The sequence below is a fragment of the Hyperolius riggenbachi genome, chromosome 6 (assembly GCF_040937935.1).
Source record: "Hyperolius riggenbachi isolate aHypRig1 chromosome 6, aHypRig1.pri, whole genome shotgun sequence".
Classification (NCBI taxonomy): domain Eukaryota; kingdom Metazoa; phylum Chordata; class Amphibia; order Anura; family Hyperoliidae; genus Hyperolius; species Hyperolius riggenbachi.
This window is the reverse complement of record NC_090651.1, coordinates 36,382,521-36,406,530: the sequence shown is the minus strand read 5'-3', so window position 1 is coordinate 36,406,530 and position 24,010 is coordinate 36,382,521. Positions and strand designations below refer to the sequence as shown.

The following is a 24,010-nucleotide window of genomic DNA, read 5'->3' as shown; positions in this document are numbered from 1 at the left end:
CAGTTGAACTGGTGTCTGTATCTTCCGGAGAGGTAAGCGATTACCTCCAATTTCCACGTTATGTTTTAAAGTTTTAATACCCATATATTTTGGGCTCCTCCACCCAACCATACTACATGGTAGTGGTTAAATGTAAAAATGAGCCTTTACCATATAAAGCAGAAAAAAAAAAGTCTACTGATCTAGACCAAGTAGCGATGGTTGGGCAAGCACAATTTATTGAGACTAGGTCTAGTCCTCATGGTGAATAAGGAAAAAGCACTGTTGAAAATGTTACTGTGTAAACTTTATCAACAACCTTACTTCTGATCATCTCAACCAGGGGCGTAGCAATAGGGGGTGCAGAGGTAGCGACCGCATCGGGGCCCTCGGGCCAGAGGGGCCCCGAAGGGCCCTCCCTTAACTACAGTATTAGCTCTCTATTGGTCCTGTGCTCATAATAATCACTTCTATAGATACTTTGAGTAGTGGTAATCATTAACAAACTGTTCCCCATCCCCTTCTTACACCTCTGACACTGTAGTTGCCATTGGAAGGTTTTGGTGCACCGTATTAATTGCTATGTATAGAGTGCTTGGGGGGCCCCATTGTAAAACTTGCATCGGGGCCCACAGCTCCTTAGCTACGCCACTGATCTCAACACTGCCTCCTAGAGACAGACCCACAAACTTCACATACTTGCTAAGATAAGTTGTTGCTGTAAAAATGCTCCTTTCTGAGTTTTAAAGGACAACTGAAGCGAGAGGGATATGAAGGCTGCCATGTTTATTTCCTTTTAAGCAATACCAGTTGCCTGGCTATCCTGCTTATCCTCTGCCTTTAATACTTTTAGCCATAGACTCTGAGCAAGCATGCAGAAGATCAGATGTTTCTGACATTATTGGCAGATTTGACAAGATTAGCTGCATGCTTGTTTGTGGTGTTATTTAGACACTACTGCAGTCAAAGAGTTCAGCAGGCCTGCCAGACAATCAGTATAGTTTAAAAGGAAATAAATATGGTAGCCTCCATATCCCTCTCATTTCAGTTGTCCTTTAAAGCAAACCTGAAGTAAAAAAAAAAAATACTTATAATGCATTGTATGTGTAGTAGGGATACTGAATAGAACATTAGTAGCAAAGAAAATAGTCTCTTATTTTTATTTTCTGATATAGCTTTTTTTTTAATTACATTGCATCATTCTGTCATATTTGCCGTTTATAAACCACACTCTGTATTTTAAATTATAAAACAGAGCAGAGCTAATGACCCTTTGAGCTTTCCTGCAGTAAAACCTTATCTCAAGCCGTCTCTCACTGTTTCTTGGATGTCTAAGTGCTTCAGAAAACAGGACTGTCTTCAACTCAAGTTGGGTCGGAGAGATCAGAGAAGCTCTTTTGCATAGATAATAATTGAAGTTTCTTAACTCTTCCTGTACTGGAAAACAATATGAGACTCTTTTCTTTGCTACTAATGCTTCTTAGCTTTACTACACATACAATTCATTATCTCATAAGTTTATTTTTGCTTCAGGTTTGCTTTAAAGGATACCCGAAGTGACATGTGACATGATGAGATAGACATGTGTATGTACAGTGCCTTGCATACAAATAGCTATGCTGTGTTCCTTTTTTCCTTTCTCTGTCTGAAAGAGTTAAATATCAGGTATGTAAGTGGCTGACTCAGTCCTGACTCAGACAGGAAATGACTACAGTGGGACCCTCACTGATAAGATATTCCCCCTTTTTACCTCTTTCTTGCTCTCAGAAGCCAGTTTCTGCTAGGAAAGTGTTTTATAATTGGAATTTCTTATCAGTGAGGGTCACACTGTAGTCACTTCCTGTCTGAGTCAGGACTGAGTCAGCCACTTACACACCTGATATTTAACTCTTTCAGACAGAGAAAGAAGAAAAAAAAAAGGAACACAGCATAGGTATTTGTATGCTAGGCACTGTACATACACCTGTCTATCTCATCATGTCACATGTCAGTTCGGGTATCCTTTAACATAAGCCTCAAACTGACGACACACAAGAGTGCAATCCGACACTGCGCAAAAATAAGAAAACTTTTGCCAAATATCAACGTTTGGCAACGACAATCTTTAAACAGAGGAGAGAATGAAATCAGCGCTATTCTTTCATTCTATCTCAGCGGGAGCCTCTTCCTGTGCAGACATCGCCAGCCCGGACTGTTTCTATCTCACTGATCCTCGATTTGTTATTAGCCGTTTCATTCCTTCTCAATCCTCTTCATTTCGCCCATGCAGAAAATCAGCATCTCTGTCCTTAAACTCTTCAGTGACCATCAACCAAGAGAACGTTCGCTTTCCTATGAAAAATGGATGACAGCAATCAATAGAGCAGCAGCAGCTTTTCGTTTTTCGCAGGCAGATGGCACTGAGTCAAAAGAATAGAATCTGCTTCCGCCGTGTGCATTCCATCGCTCCAGAAAAGCGCTTAAAGGAACACTCTGTATTTAGTTTTATTTCCCATCATTGTGTTCCTCTAAGTTTCAGGATCGCCTTGCTGTAACTGTTACTAAAGATTAGCTCCTCCTACTCTTCTTCAAAGGTTAATCATTGGCCAATTTTGCTTAACGTGTACCCGAGGTGGATTTTTGTAATACAATGGGACAAAGAGGCATGTTCTTTGGTTAATGACATGCCTCTGTGTGCCGCTATCTGTCCCCCTCCCTTCTCTCCACTGCAGACCCCAAAAATGCAGACATGGAGACTGTCGCTAGTTAACTAGGGAAAGAGGTGTCCCTAGCAGGAGAGGCATTCCTGCAAAAGGCCCCTTCCACTCCTCCTCGAGCCTCTTCCCCGACTCTATCCCTTCCCTCCGAGCCTTTCCCCGCCTCTAGACCTCCCCTCCGAGCCTTTCCCCGCCTCTAGCCCTCCCCTCTAAGCCTCTCCCCCGCCTCTAGCCCGCTTCCCCGCCTCTATCCCTCCCCTCCGAGCCCTTCCCCGCCTCTAGCCCTCCCCTCTGAGCCTCTCCCCGCCCCTCAGTGACTGTCCCCTGCCTCTCTGCTCTCCGAGGAGAAGCAGGGAGCGGCAGTAAGAAGCCACCACAACTAAATGCGTTTTTTTGCTGTGGCCCATAGACTTCCATCAGTGGCAAAAACGCAGCGTTTTCCACAATGCTAGCATTTCTGCTATGTGTTCACCTAGCCTTACTGTGCAGGCGTGACTATTCGTCCACATGTGCAGTACAGCCATGCTCGTACCTGATGTATAGTAGCCACGGCCAGTCCGCCCATAAGGCGGAGTGAGGCGGGTTCCTTAGGCAGCAAATTCAGGGGGCGGCACCCACCTGGCCATGAGGGGGGGGGGATGCCGTTGAGCTGGAGGGGGTAGCGGGCAGGAAGGGGGTAATGGATACAGTGGTGGGGAGGGAGGTCGGACCCCCCCCACACCGGAGTCCCCCGATCTGCGCTCTTCCTCCAGCTATTAAATGCAGCAGCAGCATAGTAATATCAGGCAGTGGGCGGAGATGACTCACCTCTTCCGCGTTCCAGCATGCGTCCCACTCTCGTCACTTCCTGCAATGCCGCCCACTGTACTGTAAGTGGACGGCATTGCATGAAGTGACGAGAGTGGTATGCGCGCTGGAAAGCGGAAGAGGTGAGTCATCCCCGCCCACTGCCTGGTATTAATACGCTGCTACTGCACTTAATAGCCGGAGGGAGGTGGAGCGTAGATCTGGGGACTCAGGTGAGGGAGAGGGGTCAGACCCCCCTCCCCGCCACTGTGCCCAATACCCCCTGCCTGCTGCCCCCTCCAGACTACCTATTCTGGGAGGGGGGCGGCGTTTTCTCACAAGTTTGCCTCAGGCGGCAAAAAGTCTAAAACCGGACCTGATAGTAGCTTAACTTTTATTCGAAAACACAAGAGGCTTTGCAATCTGGCTAACCTGGCTGAAGTTTTGTTTTATTTTACATTTTCTACTTCGCCATGCAAAGTTTCAAGACTTTTCAGTAACTGTAACTTCTAAATCTATAACTTCGGAAAACAATGGAAGGAAATTGGAAACCAGCCTCGTTTCCCTTGAAGACTCAGAAGAAAGTTTGCAGCTGCTTCTAATAACACAAGTTCTGTTGCAGATTCAATTATCCTGCCTTGGATGTACCTTACTTTCTCTCCCAGAAAATTAGCTGACAGTAATATGAATGCGGAGGCTCGCTCTGCGCTGGAACAGGAGGGAACAGGGAGAGTCTGCGGCCAGATCAGGATTAATAGAAAATGAGTACAGGGGCTGCGCGACTTGTGCCTGTTCAGAGCCAGGAGAGCACAAATACCACACAGGAGCATTAAAGTGGACCTGAATTCAGAACGTCCTCTCTGCTCTCAAAGATAGGCAACAGCATAATAACCTTAAAGGGCTTGTTTCCACTTAGTGCGCTTCTGACCGCTTTTTTTCAGCACATCAATGTTACAGATTGATACATGTTGCTGAAAAGAGGACAGAAGCGGATAGAAGCGCACAGATGGAAACAGAAATATATGTCTTTGTTACAGGTGACACAAATCCTGCAACAAATCTGCCGTGTGTCTACTTCCTGCTGTCATGGAAGCAGGCATAGGGTTAAAATCCTGTGTTTACAAATTGGCTGCTCTGCCTAGCCACAGCTGAGAGATCAAGTTACAGCTGTGATTAGTCACAGATGAGGGGGAATTAGACAAATACATACAGGATGCATGTCTCTATGTTGTCCTCCTGCCACAAGCAAGAGTTCAGTCCCACTTCAAAAAAAAGCTGGACAATGGAATGTGATCATATAGTGCAGTGATGCCATCATGCCTCTACCTCCTTGACCTTGAGTTAGGCCGGGTTCACATTAGGACGCATCCGCCCGTACGCTTCCGTTCCGCTCCATGAGCAGAGCGGGAACGCAAGGTCTGGACATGTTGGGAACGTCCGCTCCAATGAGCGGAACGCAGGGAACAGAACGGAGTGGAACGTAGCAATGTGAACTTTCCCATAGGGAAAGCATTGCTGTGGCTGCTGCGTTCCGCTCATTGGAGCGGAACGTAGGCTGAAAACAGCCTAATGTGAACTGAGCCTTATGCTTAGAGCTGTCAGAGTATTGCAATGCCTCATGGGACTTGTAGTTCCACCACAGCTGGAGTGCCAAAGTTAGCCATCACTGGTATAGTGATGACTAACCTCGGCAATTTATAAGGAATGGATTGCTGATTTTAGTGTCTGTAGAGCAACTTCCATTTGAAATGATGCTGTAGCGGATTTGCTGTGTCCCCCATTCCAATCTGCAGCAAGACAATATCTGCATGGAGGTTGTATGTTCTTTTTGTGATTGTGTGGGTTTTCTCTGGGCACTCAGGTTTACTCCCACATCCTAAAAACCTACAGATCTGTAAACTGGCTTCCCAAAAATTGGCCTTACGTTATGTTAGGGACCTAGGACTATGGTGTGAGCTCCTCTGACGACCAGTGACATGTCTCTGAAATGTGCTGCAGAAGATGCGAGTACTATATCAATACATAATAGTGCATTGTCTAGTGCACTGACTCTCCCCTCCCCTCTTCATAGTACAGTACATGCTGCTTCTCTCCCCTCTCCATAGTACAGTACACACTGCTTCACTGCCCTCTCCATAGTACAGTACATGTTGCTTCACTCCCCTCTCCATAGTACAGTACATGTTGCTTCACTCCCCTCTCCATAGTACAGTACACACTGCTTCACTCCCCTCTCCATAGTACAGTACATGCTGCTCCTCTCCCCTCCCCTCTCCATAGTACAGCACATGCTGCTCCTCTTCCCTCCCCTCTCCATAGTACAGTACATGCTGCTCCTCTCCTGCACTCCTCTCCATAGTACAGTATATGCTGCTCCTCTCCTGCACCCCTCTCCATAGTACAGTACATGCTGCTCCTCTCCCCTCTCCATAGTACAGTACTTGCTGCTCCTCTCTTGCACCCCTCTCCATAGTACAGTACATGCTGCTCCTCTCCCCTCCCCTCTCCATAGTACAGTACATGCTGCTCCTCTCCCCTCTCCATAGTACAGTACATGCTGCTCCTCTCCCCTCCCCTCTCCATAGTACAGTACATGCTGCTCCTCTCCTGCACCCCTCTCCATAGTACAGTACATGCTGCTCCTCTCCTGCACCCCTCTCCATAGTACAGTACATGCTGCTCCTCTCCCCTCCCCTCTCCATAGTACAGTACATGCTGCTCCTCTCCCCTCTCCATAGTACAGTACATGCTGCTCCTCTCCTGCACCCCTCTCCATAGTATAGTACATGCTGCTCCTCTCCTGCACCCCTCTCCATAGTACAGTACATGCTGCTCCTCTCCCCTCCCCTCTCCATAGTACAGTACATGCTGCTCCTCTCCCCTCCCCTCTCCATAGTACAGTACATGCTGCTCCTCTCCCCTCCCCTCTCCATAGTACAGTACATGCTGCTCCTCTCCTGCACCCCTCTCCATAGTATAGTACATGCTGCTCCTCTCCTGCACCCCTCTCCATAGTACAGTACATGCTGCTCCTCTCCCCTCCCCTCTCCATAGTACAGGACATGCTGCTTCTCTCCCCTCTCCATAGTACAGTACATGCTGCTCCTCTCCTGCACCCCTCTCCATAGTATAGTACATGCTGCTCCTCTCCTGCACCCCTCTCCATAGTACAGTACATGCTGCCCCTCTCCTGCACCCCTCTCCATAGTATAGTACATGCTGCTCCTCTCCTGCACCCCTCTCCATAGTACAGTACATGCTGCTCCTCTCCTGCACCCCTCTCCATAGTACAGTACATGCTGCTCCTCTCCCCTCTCCATAGTACAGTACATGCTGCTCCTCTCCTGCACCCCTCTCCATAGTACAGTACATGCTGCTCCTCTCCTGCACCCCTCTCCATAGTACAGTACATGCTGCTCCTCTCCCCTCTCCATAGTACAGTACATGCTGCTCCTCTCCCCTCCCCTCTCCATAGTACAGTACATGCTGCTCCTCTCCTGCACCCCTCTCCATAGTACAGTACATGCTGCTCCTCTCCCCTCTCCATAGTACAGTACATGCTGCTCCTCTCCTGCACCCCTCTCCATAGTACAGTACATGCTGCTCCTCTCCCCTCCCCTCTCCATAGTACAGTACATGCTGCTCCTCTCCCCTCTCCATAGTACAGTACATGCTGCTCCTCTCCTGCACCCCTCTCCATAGTACAGTACATGCTGCTCCTCTCCTGCACCCCTCTCCATAGTACAGTACATGCTGCTCCTCTCCCCACCCCTCTCCATAGTACAGTACATGCTGCTCCTCTCCCCTCCCCTCTCCATAGTACAGTACATGCTGCTCCTTTCCCCACCCCTCTCCATAGTACAGTACATGCAGCTCTTCTCCTGCACCCCTCTCCATAGTACAGTACATGCTGCTCCTCTCCTCTCCCCTCTCCATAGTACAGTACATGCTCCCTCTCAGTGGTATGGTCCATGCCGCTGTGCAGAGAACCTAGTGTGCCTATCTGTACCAGGATCCCTCCGCAGGCTGAAGCTAAGATTCAGATCCTGCCCAGCTATCATCTCCAATCTGTGCACAGCTCATAGCAAAACCCAATCAGGATACGTATGGGCAGCTCCATTCCCTATCCTCAGAACATCCTGATCAAAAATGGCTTAGGCAACGTAGTAGATTTGGGGCCGCCGTGTGGTCCTTTTGGTAAGCTGAAGTGGAGAGAGGTCAGAGAAGGTGGCTGGTGTGCCCCTTGACACCCGCTAAGCCCCAAGCACCTGCCTAGGTTGCCTGGTGAATGCTCTTGCTCTGATCCCGATACTCATGTCATGGAACCCGAGCTGTGTGCTACAGACACACGCTCCATGGGGGGATGATGTATTACTTTTTATGCCCAGAACAAGTGTTCAGATGAACACAGGAGCGTCAGGTCCGTACGCGGGGAACGCCGAGCCTGTAAAAACAATCTAATCCAATTTTACTGTTTTCAGACAATGGGGACTTAATCAATAACACATTGTACAGTTCAGCAGATGTCCAGCATCTCCAGTCAACCGCCAGCCACCAAGGCAGTAAATGAATGTCAAGGGCTATTCATCATCGCCGAGTACAAATGGAGCATGTCAGCGTTTTCCAGCCTAATGACTGCGCTAAGCAACGCTTTGAAGAGCGGCTCAAATACCGATACAGTGAGTCAGTCGCTCTGAGAGGGATCATTCCAGCGACTTCGCTGTCAGCGGCCGCGTTGCCTCTCCCGTTTACCATCAAATCTTGGAGCGAAAGCTCCCCGAGATCGGCCGCCGCGCGCAGATTCACGAGGATCGAGTGTGTTGCGGTTCACTTAGGTAAACTGCTTCCCCTGCGCGCTCTGATTCCGCAGCCCCGTATGTTACCCTAGACAGTCCCGCTGAAGTCATTAACTTGGAATGCGAATTCGCCGTTTCCAGATGTAAATTAAAGGGAGTTGCCCTGGAGGGATTTTATGGCTGTTGGAGGAAATTTAAACTTGAAAATGAGGAATTTGATTTTGCATTGAGTCGTGGCCAATTGCATGCTTAATAGGAGCTGGGTTGACTCGCTACATCTGGCGGTGCATGCTGGGAATTGTTACACTCCGGTAGTCGTACATTCTAAAAGGATAACTTAAAGGGTGCCCGAAGTGAAATTTTAAGCTAAAATGACATAGTTACCTCAGTAGAGGTCATTTTGCACGCCATTGTTCCAGCGCTGAAACAGCTTAATGAATAAGTTTGCAGTGGCCATGCTCTCGCTGTGTACGAGTGCATCATTAGGGGGCTTATGCAAGCACATGCCCAGTAGGACAAAAACCGGGCATGCATACTTTCCTTAGACATTCCCAGTTACACATTCCCAGTTACGATGACCGACGCAATACAGCGGAGATACATTACCTGTTCCGGCCGGCGCGACTCCCCCGGTCTCCGCTGTCTTCTTCTCCGCTCCGGGCTCCAGGGCTGCAGCTTCACTGAACTTCCTGACCGGCAGGAAGTTTAAACAGTAGAGCGCCCTCTACTGTTTAGACTTCCCCTGGACAGGAAGTTCAGTGAAGCAAGCCAGCCGGACCGGAGACCAGCGCGGAGAAGAAGACAGCGGAGACCGGGGGAGAGGCGCCAGCTGGATCAGGTAATGTGTGCAGGGGGGGGGGGGGGGGGGGGGGGGGGAATGGCGGCAGCTCCACAGATTGTGATCGGTTTCATGCTGAAATTGATTCACAATCTGTTTGCAGTAAAGGCAGCCATACAATCCCTCTCTGATCAGATTCGATCAGAGAGGGATCTATCTGTTGGTCGAATCTGATGGCAAATCAACCAGTGTATGGCTACCTTAAGATTTTCACTTCCTGATGCCAGTCAGGAAGTAAACTCTTTGACCCAGAAATGAATAAATACAATGGGCTTGATTCACAAAGCCGTGCTAACCTACTTAGCACCTTTGGGCGTGATAAGCAGGGTGCTAAGTAGGTTTGCACTGTTTTGAAAATAAGTCCCGCGCGCAAAACTTTGCGTGCGCACAGCATGGTGCGTGTGGAACGTCTCACCGCAATGAGACTTTAACGTCGCATCTGATGCGTCTATAAGGTCACATGGGGTGTGACTTTAATGTGCGCGTGGGACTTTGCACGCGAGTTGATTTTTATCACGCCTAAACTGAGTTTAGGCGTGAAGGGGGGCTTTTCACAAGCGTGCTACCAGTTAGCACTGCTTTGTGAATGAAGCCCAATGTATTTATTCACAAAAACCGCTTGGGAAATCGCTATACAAATCGCTTTTTTAAGCGCTTTGCGATTTCCCTATACCTTCCATTGAGCCAAAGCGCTCAGAAAATGGTACATGTTGCGCGTTCACGATTTTACTAAAATTGAAACACTTTTAGGGCGATTTGCAAAATCAACAGCGCTTAAAAAAAAATCAGCAAACGCTCATAGTGTGAACGAGCCCTTACACTGCAGGGTGGCCTCTTGAGTGCGTCCCAGTGGCTGCAGCTCTTGAGCTCTTTGAGTCCAACAGGAGAAAAGCGCTATACAAAGGTTAGGATTATTATTATTGAAATACAGGTTGCACCCGAGTTGACCAGCTGCATAGATGTGTAGAGCCCAAAACTCTCTGTGAGGGCACGTCATCGTCGTGGAAGAGTCAAGTACGGAACAATTTGTGCGCAAACTGTTTTTGGAAGCTAACGTCCTCCATTTGCTGCATCTGTTTCGAATGCAAATTGTGTAATCTGCCCGTGGTTGGGCTCTGCACACCTATGCAGATGGTCAACTCGGGTGCAGCCTGTATTTGGAAGCGCTGCCAATATCTCCTGTTGTACAATAATGTAAGTCTACTTATTGGCTAACTGCATCCATGTGTAACAGTTTGCATTCAATTTATTTAGATTAGGGTTTATTGCATAGTTTGCATCTGATTTGTATTCAAGGTATGAATTTAAGTCCCTAGAGGGCGCTGCACACCTCTGTTGGTTTCATTTCAGTTGCAGCCTGATTAGGAGTGCTGCCAATTTTTTGCTGTTCTTCATGTATAATAATTGAGAGCCGCTGTACTGTGCATTTAATTGCAACACAGTTCAATTTGCACTTCACATGTTATTTACTCTAAACATTCCTGAATGGAATCTTTACAATTCAAGACACTGATAGATAATGTTGAGGCGCTCAAAATAGCTCCTCGCAGTGGCGATAAACATGAGGTGACAGCATTGCATGAAGATGTTGAAAGCTCCATTCAGATATGAAGAACTCACTTCAAAATATACCCTTGGTGAGCAGCAGTGGGGAAATTAAAGAATAATTGAAGTGAGAGGGATATGTAGGCTGCCATATTTATTTCTTTTTAAACAATACAAGTTGCCTGGCAGCCCTGCTGCACTATTTGGCTGCAGCAGTGTCTGATAAGGATTGCCGAAAATGCTGATTTCGCAGGAAATTCCGACGTCTGTCAATGCAGATTACACCGATTCCGTGGTTTTCCGATTCCGTGGTTTTCCGATTCCGAATTTCTAAGGAGTCTTTTTTTGGGGGTCTTTTTTTGTCATTCTCTGATTGGCCAAGTACTTCTGAGTTTACTTTGCATTCTCTGATTGGTCCGATGCTTGCAAGCTCGGTAATCGGGCTAAAATTACTGAGTTGTGGTAATGCGGTGTTTCCGCTGAAACGTTGGTCCTTACGTGAATGAGGGTTTTACATTGCAAAAACTCAACAAATTCTTACACTGTGCTGGTAATGATCACTAGAGATGGCCCGAACGGTTCGCATTCGCGGAGAACCGGGAACTTTTGCAGAAGTTCGATTCGCCCCCATAGTGCATCATTAGGGTCAAATTTGACCCTATATATCACAGTCAGCCGGCACATTGTAGCCAATCAGGCTACACTCCCTCCTGGAGCTCCCCCCCCCCCCTTATAAAAGGCAGGCAGCGTCAGGCTTTTCACTCACTCGTGTGCCTGCAGTAATTAGAGAAGGGAGAGCTGCTGTGCAGAGACCTATAGGGAACGCTTAGTTAGGCTCTTGTAGGCTTGTTAGCTTGCTCCTTGCTGATTATTATTGCTAAAAAAAAAAGCATCCCTCAACAGCTCTTTTGAGAGCTAATCTTGTTCTTATGATCTATTTTTTTTTGTGTGGCCCACTTGCATTATATACAGCCCTGTCTGTCAGTCGCAGCTGGCCTTTGGCCCCTTGGTGGTATAATTACTACTGTGTCTGTGTGTGACAGGTGCACATTGTGATACCCATCACTGCATATACCTACCTGTTGTTCACAGTGCACCCACCCACTTACGTGAGTGTACGCAGTGTGATATACCACTCCCTGCATACCTGTTAACTGCACCTGTGTGACTGCACATTGTATAAGTCAAGTCAGTGCATACCTTTCACTTCACCCCCCCCCAATATAGACAAAACAAAAGGCAGAGGCAGGCCACCTGGCAGGTCTGTTCGAGGTCGCTCTGTAGTGATTTCGTGTGGCCCTCGACCAAAGTACAGTGTTCAGAAGAAGGCACGTGCCATCAACCCCCAATATTGTCAGGACGTGGTTGACTATTTAACACAGAACACCTCATCTTTCTCAGCTTCCGCAAGTAAGCGTGACATATCTTCCTCCTCCTGCTCTGATTCTGGCACCCCACTTAACACTGAGTTGGCCGCCACCACCAAAGTGCCATCACCCCAGGTGCTCAGCGGTGTGGAAATTTTTCTTGTGTGTCTGCCTCAGATGAGAGCAATGCCATCTGTACTCTCTGCCACCGAAAATTGAGCCGTGGAAAGACCCGCATAGGGACAACTACCTTACGAAGGCACATGATTACAAAGCACAAACTGCAATGGGATGACCACCTGAGGAAAAGCAGCACACAAAAGCAAAGCCACACACCACAATGGAAGATACCAGGCCACAATTTTTTCTCAAAAAAGGCGATACCTAAACTGTACCGTGATGTTGAAAGGTCAGTGGTGACATCGCTGGCACACAGCTTTGGGTCAAGGGTCCATCTTACCACGGATGCCTGGTCTGCAAAGCACGGTCAGGCCAGCCCGAAGACTAAATCAGTCCCCACACACAGCATCTCTGCGTGCACACCGTGTGACTGCCTGCCCCAAGACTAAGTCGCTCCCCACACAGCATCTCTGCCTGCAGGCTGCTTGACTGCCTTCTCCGCCACCACCAACAGGGTCCAGGACTCCAGGTGGATTATAGCAGCGGCCGCTATAGTAATTTTTCTGGTGCGTGTACATGCCTGCCTAATTCGCGAACCGAAAATAGGAGGTTCGGGCCATCTCTAATGATGACCTCTATTTGTGTTTCAATAGTGGTAATCAATAATAAACTGTTCCCGATTACATCTTTCTGACACTGTGTCTGTCCCCTCCTCTGCTTACACTTCTCTGAAGCAGCTGCTGTCCCCTCCCCTGCTTACAACTCTCTGATGCTGCAGTTGCCTCTTCCTCTGCTTACACCTCTGACACTGTGGCTATCCCCTCCCCTGCTTACACCTCTCACTCACTGCGGCTGTCCCCTCCCCTGCTTACACCTCTCTGACACTGCAGCTGACCCCCTCCCCTGCTTACACCTGACACTGTGGCTATCCTCTCCCCTGCTTGCACCTCTCCCTCACTACAGCTGCCCCCTCCCCTGCTTACAACTCTCTGACACTGCGGCTGTCCCCTCCCCTACTTACACCTCTCTGATAATGTGGCTGTCCCCTCCCCTGCTTTCCACTTACTGGCACTGCTGCTGTCCCCTCCCCTGCTTATAACACCCTGACACTGCGGCTGTCCCCTCCCCTACTGACACCTCTCTGATAATGTGGCTGTCCCCTCCCCTGCTTACCCCTTACTGGCACTGCTGCTGTCCCCTCCCCTGCTTTCACCTCTCTGACACTGCGGCAGTACTTAGCAGGTTGTGGTGCTCCATATCAATTGTTATCTATGGAGAGCTTGAGTGGGCCCAATGATGTAAAAGACACAGTGAGGCCCATAGCTCCTTAGCTATGCCACTGAACAAAGCTCTCTTTCAAATAAGATCACCCCGTTACACATATTTTAATAACAAATCAAACTACTACAAAAAAATAACAATAAAAAGTGGTTATTTGTTAGCAAATCAACACCTCTGTATACAGGACCCCCTCGCTCCAAAATGCTTTGATACTTTCTAAAATGTAGACACAAAAAAAAAGAATGTGATTATTTGTAAATAATATAATCCCGATATGAGCAGAAGCACTGGGAGGAAATGCTCCTGCGTGGCAGGTAAATATAAACCTTTTATCACATGATTTGCAGCACTAGCCTACATAGGGGGTGTCAGGAAATGTGGGCACCTATCATTGGCAGAAATTTGAGCGTCCCATAGCACCCATATAAATCATTGTTTATAGTGTTAAATTTGGTTCCCGAAGGCGCCTGAGATATAAAATCTGAAATCTGCGGCTACAAATAGCGAGTGCTTGTGATAATTATATTGTGGTTTTGATGATTACAGATTTTGCGGGTGGGAGGTAGGGAGGGTTGCAGTTTGGAAAGGGTTAGACTTCGGAGGAAGGCTTTAAGCCGTGGGGGTGGAGGGTACTGGTTAGCATATATTAATTTCAGGTTGGCTTTTTGGCGCAATGCCGCACAAATTTGGAGGGGTGTTAAATACTATTCTACCTCCGAGGCATTGCAACTCGGAGTGAGAAGTAATTTGGGGTCCAGCAATCGCTGGCAGGGCCGGTTCAAGTAACAATTGGGCCCTAGGGCAAGATTAGCCTGGGGGCCCCCCAACAGACACCCCCGACCAACAAGCGTCATTAGAGGCCCTTTGTTGCAGCCAAATCTCCCTCCTGGGCAACTGAGCTGGCTGCTGACCCTCCCCCAATCACCTCCCAAATTAACAGACTCTGCAGAGTCCCTCGGGAGCAACAGTTAAGATGAGGGAGGGACATCTCTGGGGCCCCTACTGGCTCTGGGGCCCTGGGGCAATTGCCCATTTTTTCCTATGGTAGCTCCGGCCCTGATCGCTGGATCCCTGAATTACCTGTGTGGACTATAGCATTACCGCGCCATGCTACGGCACTATGCGGCACAAAGAAGGTGTCAAATTAGCCCTACTTCGTGGTGGTTAAAGGGACTCCGAGCAGTACAGAAACTATGTAATTGCCACGGCCGTGATTTCAATCGCGAAAATAAAGAAAACTAAAAGGCGTAGAGCGACGATTTAGGTGTCGCCAGAAAGAGGAGAAAGAGAGCTTTAAAATGATATCCATCTTTCCATAGTTACTTGTATTACACAGGGCGACTTTTTCTGCTGAATGGAGCTGCTGACACTGGGGAAAGTGTCGTCCTGTGTAATACAAGTAACTATGGAAAGATGGATATCATTTTAAAGCTCTCTTTCTCCTTTTTCTGGCGACACCTAAATCGTCGCTCTACGCCTTTTAGTTTTCTTTATTTTCGCGATTGAAATCGCAGCCGCGGCAATTTCAATCGCAAAAATAGCGAAAACTAAAAGACGTAGGGCAGCGGTTTATATATCATTGGAAAGAGGAGAAAGAGAGCTTTACAATGATATGCATCTTTCCATAGTTTCTGCACTGCTCGGAGTCCCTTTAAGGTTAGGTTTAGGGGGAAGTTTTAAGCTGTGGGGGTGGTGGTCAAGGTTAACAGTGGAGGGGGGGATTGTTAAAGCGAACCTTAAGTCACCTAAAAAAATGAGATTAACTCACCTGGGGCTTCCCTCAGCCCCCAGCAGACGATCGGTGCCCTCGCAGCTCCGCTCCGATGTCCCAGGACCCGCCGGCGACGACTTCCGGTTTCGCCGTCACCGGCCGACAGGCATGGGAACGCGAGTGATTGTTCGCGTTCCCAGCCTGTATATCGCCCCCTATGCTGCTATTGCGGCCTCACTCGCGTTCCCATGCCTGTCGGCCGGTGACGGCGAAACCGGAAGTCGTCGCCGGCGGGTCCTGGGACATCGGAGCGGAGCTGCGAGGGCACCGATCGTCTGCTGGGGGCTGAGGGAAGCCCCAGGTGAGTTAATCTCATTTTTTTTAGGTGACTTAAGGTTCGCTTTAAAGAGAACCTGAACTGAAAATTAAAAGTCAAAATAAACATACACACAATACTTACCTCCCGTGTAGTCTACTCCTCTATCTCTTTCTCCTGTCCCACGCCCTGTATGTCCACTGTGATCAATGGAATTATCTGTCCTCCATTTTAAAAATGGCCATTACCTCATAACAGTTTCCTGGTCAGCACACTGTTAAACTGTAATATCACCCACTTGAGCCATAGGGAAATATGGACATTACATTGCACAGCAGTTGTCCTATCAGCTATAACTGACAGCAACTGATATATAACTGACAGCAACTGATATATTTCAGGTCTGTCAAAATGTTTTCAGAACTGGAAGGGATCCTTGTCAGAAGAAAATGGTGAGCTTCTGAGAGGAACTGATGGCAAAGTAACTATGTATTCATTTGAAGTTTCCTCATGTGTTTATTGTAAATAATTTTACCCAGTTCAGGTTCCTTTTAAAGAGAACCTGAACTGAAAATGAAAAGTAAAAATAACCATACACAAGCCATACTTACCTCCTGTGTAGTCTACTCATCAATCTCTTTCTCCTCTCCCGCGTCCTGTTTGTCCACTGTGATCAAGGGAATTCTCCGTCCTCTATTTTAAAAATGACTACTACCCTATAACAGCTTCCTGGTCAGCACACTGTTAAACTATACTATCACCCACTTGAGCCATAGGGAGACATGGACATTACCTTGCACATTCAGTTGTAACTGACAGCTGCTGAAATATAACTGACAGCAACTGGTATATTTCAGGTCTGACAAAATATTGTCATAACTGAAAGGGATCACTGTAAGAAGAAAATGGTGAGCTTCTGAAATGAACTGATGGTGAGGTAAGTATGTAATATTCATTTGCAGCTACGTCATGTGTTTATTTTAAATAATTGTACTCACTTCAGGTTCCCTTTAAGGTTAGCCATAGGGAGGTGGCTAAGGTTAGCAGTAGGGGGTTGGTTAAGGTTAGGCATCGGTAGTAGGAGGGTTCAGTGTGAGAGTAGGGTTAGGTTTAGGATAGTAAAATATGTAGAATATTGGTAAATTAGATATTACTTGCCGAAATTAGGCACCAAAATTTGCTTGCACCTCTTTTTCATGTACGCGTCTCGGGGAGAAGTAGTGGGCGATCCTTTAGGAATATCTTATCTGTTATTATCTATTGGGCATAGTTATATTTGAGAAGCATAATACATGGCTTTATTTGAAGGGTCCATTTGTTACACACTACTATGCTGGGGGTGCCTAATGGGGGCACATGAATATACTGGAGGGTCTACTGTAGAACATATTTATACTGGTGGGGTTTATTGGGCACATGGCTTCACCAGGGAACTAATGGGGACTGATGGTTTTATAGGAGGGGCTATATGGAGACATGCCTATACTGTGAATGGGGAGGCGGGGTCTGTTAGTGTACATGGCTGTATTGGGAGGCATTCTGTCTAGCTGTGGTACTTTGGGAACATACTGTTTATATTATTTAGAAGACAATTAGTTTAATTGTATTATTTGGGGGACATGCGGTTTATGTTATTTGGAGGAGAATCTGCCTAATTGTGTTATTCGGGGTACATGCTGGTTATGTTATTTGGAGGGCAATTTGTTTGCGTTATTTGGGGTGCATGCTGGTTATTTTATTTGGAAGAGAATCTGTCTAATTGTGTCATTTGGGGGACATGTTGTTTATTTATCTTCTTTGGGGTACATGCTGTTTATGTTATTTGGAGGACAATTTGTTTAATTGTGTTATTTGGGGTACATGCTGTTTATGTTATTTGGAGGACAAATTTGTTTAATTGTGTTATTTGGGGTACATGCTGGTTATATTATTTGAAGGACAATCTGCCTAATTGTGTTATTTGGGGTACATGCTGTATTTGGGGTACATGCTGGTTATGTTATTTGAAGGACAATCTGCCTAATTGTGTTATTTGGGGGACATGCTGGTTATGTTATTTAAAGGATAATCTGCCTAATTGTGTTATTTGGGGTACATGCTGTATTTGGGGTACATGCTGGTTATGTAAGGACAATCTGCCTAATAGTGTTATTTGGGGGACATGCTGGTTATGTTATTTAAAGGATAATCTGCCTAATTGTGTTATTTTGGGAACATGCTGTTTGTTATTTGGAGGACAACTTGTCTAATTGTGTTATTTGGGGGACATGTTATTTATGTTCTTTTGGGTACATGTTGTTTATGTTATTTGGAGGATAATTTGTTTAATTGTTATTTGGGGTACATGCTGGTTATGTTATTTGGAGGATAATTTGCTTAATTGTGTTATTTGGGGTACATGTTGGTTATGTTATTTAAAGGATAATCTGCCTAATTGTGTTATTTGGGGCACATGCTGGTTATGTTATGCAAAGGACAATCTGCCTAATTGTGTTATTTGGGGCACATGCTGGTTATGTTATGCAAAGGACAATCTGCCTAATTGTGCTATTTTGGAAACATGCTGTTTATGTTATTTGAAGGATAATCTGCCTAATTATGTTATTTGGGGGACATGCTGTTTATGTTATTTGGTGGACAACTTGTCTAATTGTGTTATTTGGGGTACATGCTGTTTAGGTTATTTGAAGGACAATCTGCCTAATTGTATTAGTTGGGGTACATGCTGGTTATGTTATTTGGAGGACAATTTGTCTAATTGTGTGATTTCGGGTACATGCTGTTTACGGTATGTGATTTGGAGGACAATTTGTTTGTGTTATTTGGGGGACATGCTGTTTATGTTATTTGGAGGACAACTTCTAATTGTGTTATTTGGGGTAAGTGCTGTTTATGTTATTTAAAGGGCAATTTATTTGTGTTATTTGGGGTACATGCTGTTTATTTTATTTGGAGAACAATCTGTCTAATTGTGTTATTTGGGGAATATTGTTTATTTTAGTTATTTGGAGGACAATTTGTCTTATTTGTTATAGAGGGTATATGTAGGTCTTGTTGCTATCTTTTTGAGGAAAATAGTAGGTTAGAGTGAGCACAGTTTACCAAGAATCATCTCGTGTCCGAGGAGTGGGCCATGGCAGAGAGGGTTAATTTGCCTCTTTGACCGCTTCCTGCTGCGGGGCTCCACGCTGCACTGTATCCTCCCAGTACTTCCTCCTTTACAGCCGCAACTTCTGCCATGAAGGAGGAGTGTAATAGATTGCGGAAAAGCCGCCGCGCGGACTGACAGCAAGGTGGCTGATTCCGCGTCCAGCTCTGCGGTTTGCACGCAGCAGCGTGCATCTGATGTGGCTGGGTCTGTTAGTGCACACAGGTTGAGGAATATGCGCGCGCGCGCTGAGAGGCAGAACCTTTATGACAAACGAGGAGGGATCAGCTAACCAGGTTGGTCAGCTGATCTCAGAGCAAGTGGCTATTGGTTGATCAGGGATGGGTGGCACCGGAGAGCGCCGCTCTATATATAGTTACTGCTGGTCAGTCTTAGGTTGTCTGCCGTTGCGAACACTTACGTGAAAGCACTCAGACCATAGTCATATCCCACAGTGTGTTAGAACCAGGAGAACCTGGGAATTCACACTGAGCCAGATTACTTCTGTATTATTATTGTGTTATACTTCAGACTAGTTCCAGGGTGTTGAGACCACGGACCTCACACCCAAGACTAGGGATACTGTGTTATCATTGTGTTATACTTCAGACTAGTTCCAGGGTGTTGAGACCACGAATCTCACACCCAAGACTAGGGATACTGTGCTATCATTGTGTTATACTTCAGACTAGTTCCAGGGTGTTGAGACCACGGACCTCACACCCAAGACTAGGGATACTGTGTACCATCATATTATACTTCAGACTAGTTCCAGGGTGTTGAGACCACGGACCTCACACCCAAGACCAGGGATACTGTGTTACCATTGTGTTATACTCCAGACTAGTTTCAGGGTGTTGAGAACACGGACCTCACACCCAAGACTAGGCATTGTTTGATATCTGTTATGACCTATTGCATTGCTGACTATCCCTCCGCTTTCTGATTCGGTACCTATGCATATCTGATTACCTGTTGCCAACCCTGCCTGCCCCTGGTTACCGAATCAGCCTTCTGTCTTTGTACTTTATCTGTCCATGTGTTGCCGACCTGGCTTGCCCGACCTTGAGAGCTATCCCTCTCCATTGAGAGATTAGTCTCCAGACCTGTTTGTGACGCCCACCTTGCAGGTGTCACTCAGCCACAGGGCCTTCCTGCTATTCAGCCTGGGGCTCCACCCCTTTGGATGTCTCAGGCTGCTGAAAGGTCTTTGTACTTTCCAGAGGGAGGTATTTCCCATACTGCCAAGGACCACCTGCTCCTTGGGTGGTCCCACTCAAAGTCATTACTGTTGCACCAAACACTCACACTATATAGGTGTCCAGAGGTTAGTTATACTTGTATTATTGGTGATTCTGCAGATCATCAATAATCAGGTATATATCTGTATTCTTGGTGATACTGCAGATCACCAACAATCAGATTCTCTCTGTGTACTGACACCGCTCGTTACAAGGAGGTGCTGGAAAGAAGTGGTCCTCTCTGCAGCAGCATCCTCCTTGAGTGCCAGCAGGTAGAGTTTTGGTTACAGTGAAACCGCAGTTACTTAGCCCTGAAATATTCTGATAATTGTGTTACTTGGAGGATAAGCTGCTTAATTAAGGGATATGCTGCCTATATATGTTAGTTTGAGGACACGCCACCTAATTATCATATTTATAATGTGGGAGGGCTCAGTTTGCTGTTTGCCTAGGACCACCATTTATCTAATACTGGCCCTGGCCACAGGACCAGACTGCCTGAAGAAGAGTACCTGTACTAGAGTCACATCTAAAGATAAGTCATTTTCTTTCCTAGCTATCTGATAGAGTTTTTTTAAGTGTTTCTACACTCTATGCAAATCAGATCACTTTTTACTTAGATGAAACAATGCCATGAATATAGTCTTTGTGCACTCTGGACCAGACCTAGTCATTTAATTTCAGAACATGCCATCTGCCATTGCCTCTTATATTTCAGAGTAACCTCTGCCTTTCCCTTGCCTCTCAATGTCAAGCTGTACCTGAAAATAAGACCATCGATCCTCTTTTGCAATAGTACATGTTCCAGCTCAGAATTTGCCATATCTGAACTCTTAGAACTGTATTAGAAAAGTGTGTGTTTTTCCGGCACGTATCTAAGGGACAATATCCTCTTGTGAGTTTTGGATTAATCATTTAGCAGTCTTAAAGCGTACCTGAACTCTCATTTAATAATATTAATCGGCAATATAGGTATGTGCCTTTGTGGCAGACATACGTCTCTGGCCAGTGCTTCTTTCTTTGCAGCCACCCCCGTACCTAAAATCATCTGGGAAAATATTCAACAAAATTGTTGAATATATCCGAGTTACAGGAAGAGGCAGAACTTTTCCATTTGTTCCTCCCCCTTGCCACCCTCTCTCCACCCACTTCCTGCCTTCCCTCCAGTATCCAGAGCCTTCCCTCTACAATTACATAAAAGTGCATCTAACCTGATGAGAGTTTGCTCATTTAAGGTTTGCATTAAGTAGCATATGGCGATTCTTGGCCAAGGCAGCTGGTGGGGGCTACCTGTGCCAATAATCTAAAGCTTGTACAGCAGCCTCCGACCCCTCAGTGTCCAGTGGATTCATTTGGCCAAGGGCATTGTTCTCTCCCTATGTATGCTTGCTCTGTTGTGCATCACTCCTTTAGCCCTCTTCCCCTCCCTCCATCGCAGCAAATGTGTCGCAAGCCTGCCAGTTAGCAAAATGTCTGTACAGAACTTGGCCTGAACTGTATATCCAGATTTACAATTGCGTCCAAGCAAAAAAAAAAAAAATGAGTTTCACTTACCTGGGGCTTCTACCAGCCCCATGCAGCCATCCTGTGCCCTCGTAGTCACTCACTGCTGCTCCAGTCCCCCGCTGGGAGCTTTCTGACCTCGGAGGTCAGGGCCGAATTGCGTACATTTTTACACATTCCCGCTAGTGCAGGAACATTAACGCATACATTTTTACGTGTTAGTGGTGCAACACGTAAATTTTTGTTCCTGCACTAGCTGGAATGCGTAAAAATGTATGCAATGTGGCCCTGACCTCCGAGGTCAGAAAGCTGCCAGCGGGGGACTGGAGCAGCAGTGAGTGACTACAAGGGCACAGGATGGCTACATGAGGCTGGTAGAAGCCCCAGGTAAGTAAAACTCATTTTTTTTTTTTTGCTTGAACCTTCCCTTTAAATTGAATGAGACTCCAGGAGTATTACTAGCACACATACAATGATTTATCTCATAACTTTATCTTCAGTTAAGGTTTGCTTTAAATGTTGTTAAAGCAGCAGGGTCAGCCGTACTATCCCAGGAAAAAAATAAGCCACCTATATAAGTAGATAAATACTTGTTCTACTTACATAACAGATGTATTTTACTGTCCACATTTTGCTTTCAGTGAATTTTATACAGTAAATAAAGAGAATTATGTTCCTGGTATTTGCCATCTTGAAACCCTCTGACTAAAGCCAATCGTGATGTCATTTCCTTTTTCTTTCTCCTAGGAACTCCACTGAATTTCAGCAGTTCGCTGAACTGCCCTCAGCCAATCAGTGAGGAGCAGGCATGTGGGAGGGTTGATGACAAGCTTCCTTCTTGTCGGCAATGGCAAAATAGAGCCAGGCTGACTGAGATAAGATTTATAACAGCAGAAACATTTCTGAATAGACTGGAGTGCTTGCAATGCAGGGTGAGGTTCCAGGCTACATATTAAACACAGAGCAGTAAGTAAATGGAATTTGATTTTGTGGCTGACAATTGCTCTTTAAGTTTGCTACCTGTTCTGAACTTCTTTCTTTTCTCGTCTTCTTTTTTTCTCAATTAGATTGCATAGCAATTTGTATCAAGATGAGCTGCAGACTGTGTTCGGCTATGCAGCTGTTATCTAGGCTCTCATTTAACCAGCTGTAAATATATGTATGTTGGCTGGCACAGTAATACACCTGGAAGTCCAGCAGTGTTAAATCACCGCTATTATACAATGTTTGTAATACTCCCATTTTGATTCTAGGGATTGTATCATTTCAAACAGAGGAGGTTATAATTTTATTAATTTTGGCAAATCCCTTCCTATTGATGCACCAGGGAATTAAGAAGAAGCGTGTTAAGCAATATGGGCAAAAATATCCCTTTTTAAAATATACCTTTACAGCCTAATAGACTAAGTGGTAGTTTCTACCATTGCTGAGATTCATTTTATAAATGTTCAACAACAGGGTCTAGGTTAAGCGAAACGAAAGTAGAAACTGGCAATTTGATGTTTTTGCCTTGATTCTGAAGGAGTTATCGCTTTCCGTAAGCAGCAATCCTCTGCAGATCAACTTCCTGTACTTAGATGGACCATATGACCTTTCTGGGGTCAGTTTTTCTATGGACTGTATCAATAGTTCTACTTCCAACGTCTATTTTGACAGAACATGGGAAGAATCCAAAAATCTGGGGAAGAAAATATGAATAGCCCACAAATCTGGGAAGAAGACATGAAGAGCCTATAATTCTGTGGAGAACATATAATGAACCCACGCACCAGGTGAGAACATATGAAGAGCCCAAAAATCCAGGGAGAAGATATGAAGAGCCCATAAACCTGGGAAAAACATCGAATGGTATAAATAATAATGTTTGAAGAGCCCACAAAGCCGTAGAGAAGATATAAAGAGCCCACAAATCTGGGGAGAAGACGGGAATAATTCTGGGGAGAACATATAAGTAGTACACAACCCTGGGGGAGAACATTTGAAGATCCTACAAATCCAGGGAGATGATATGAAAAGCCCACAAACCTGGGTAGAGGATATGAAGAAGAGCCCACAGATCCAGCCCACAAACTTGGGGAGAACATATGAAGAACCCACAAACCTGGCCTGGATTTATTAGAAAATGAGGGTGCGCAATGCCATACATTACTCAATTTTGTGGACTAATCATCTTCTTGATCCAATCATTTAATTGCATCAGAGTAAAATTGAAATGCAACATTGCCACCCAAAAGATCTCCGGTCAAAATCGATCGAAAGCTTTGATTGGGCATGCTCGAAAATTTCAGTACCTCAAGGGCTTAATCAGGGTACGCGGCAGTAATGGTGTTCAATTTACCCACGACCTTTGGACCCTTGTCCGCGTCTCCCAAGCAGGGGCGTAACTAGAAATCATTGGGCACCCCTGCAAAACTTTGGATAGGGGCCCTTACACTCCTCTGAGTGCCTGCGTCTTGTATGTCTCCAACGCCACTGACAGAAAGTAGAGTAAGTGGTGTTGGAGAAATAGAAGACGTAGGCACGCAGAGCTTCATCGCTGCCTGGAACGCGGAAGTCAGAGGTGAGTTTCCTGCCTGCTGACATCATTTCTGGAGGGGGGTGCTTGGAGCGCTAAAGGGGCGGTCTGAGATAAGGGAGGAGGGAGTTGGGCCCCCCTCCCTGCTGCTGTGTGCTCACTGCCTCC

General features: G+C 46.2%; 1 protein-coding gene across 2 annotated transcripts in view; it reads right to left on the bottom strand.

The window, feature by feature from the left end:
• Positions 1–2,068: 2,068 nt before the first annotated feature.
• Positions 2,069–24,010, bottom strand: part of TTLL7 (tubulin tyrosine ligase like 7) — a 314,533-nt gene continuing 292,591 nt past the window's right edge. Inside the window, exon 22 of one of the 2 annotated variants that reach the window (XM_068239147.1) lies at positions 2,069–2,310. Coding sequence is in view for 1 of the 2 variants with exons in the window: in XM_068239151.1 (XP_068095252.1) it covers positions 2,277–2,310 (34 nt within the window). In the remaining variant the exon portion in view is untranslated. The remainder of the gene's footprint in view (positions 2,311–24,010) is intronic. The other variant, XM_068239151.1, reaches the window with a different exon arrangement.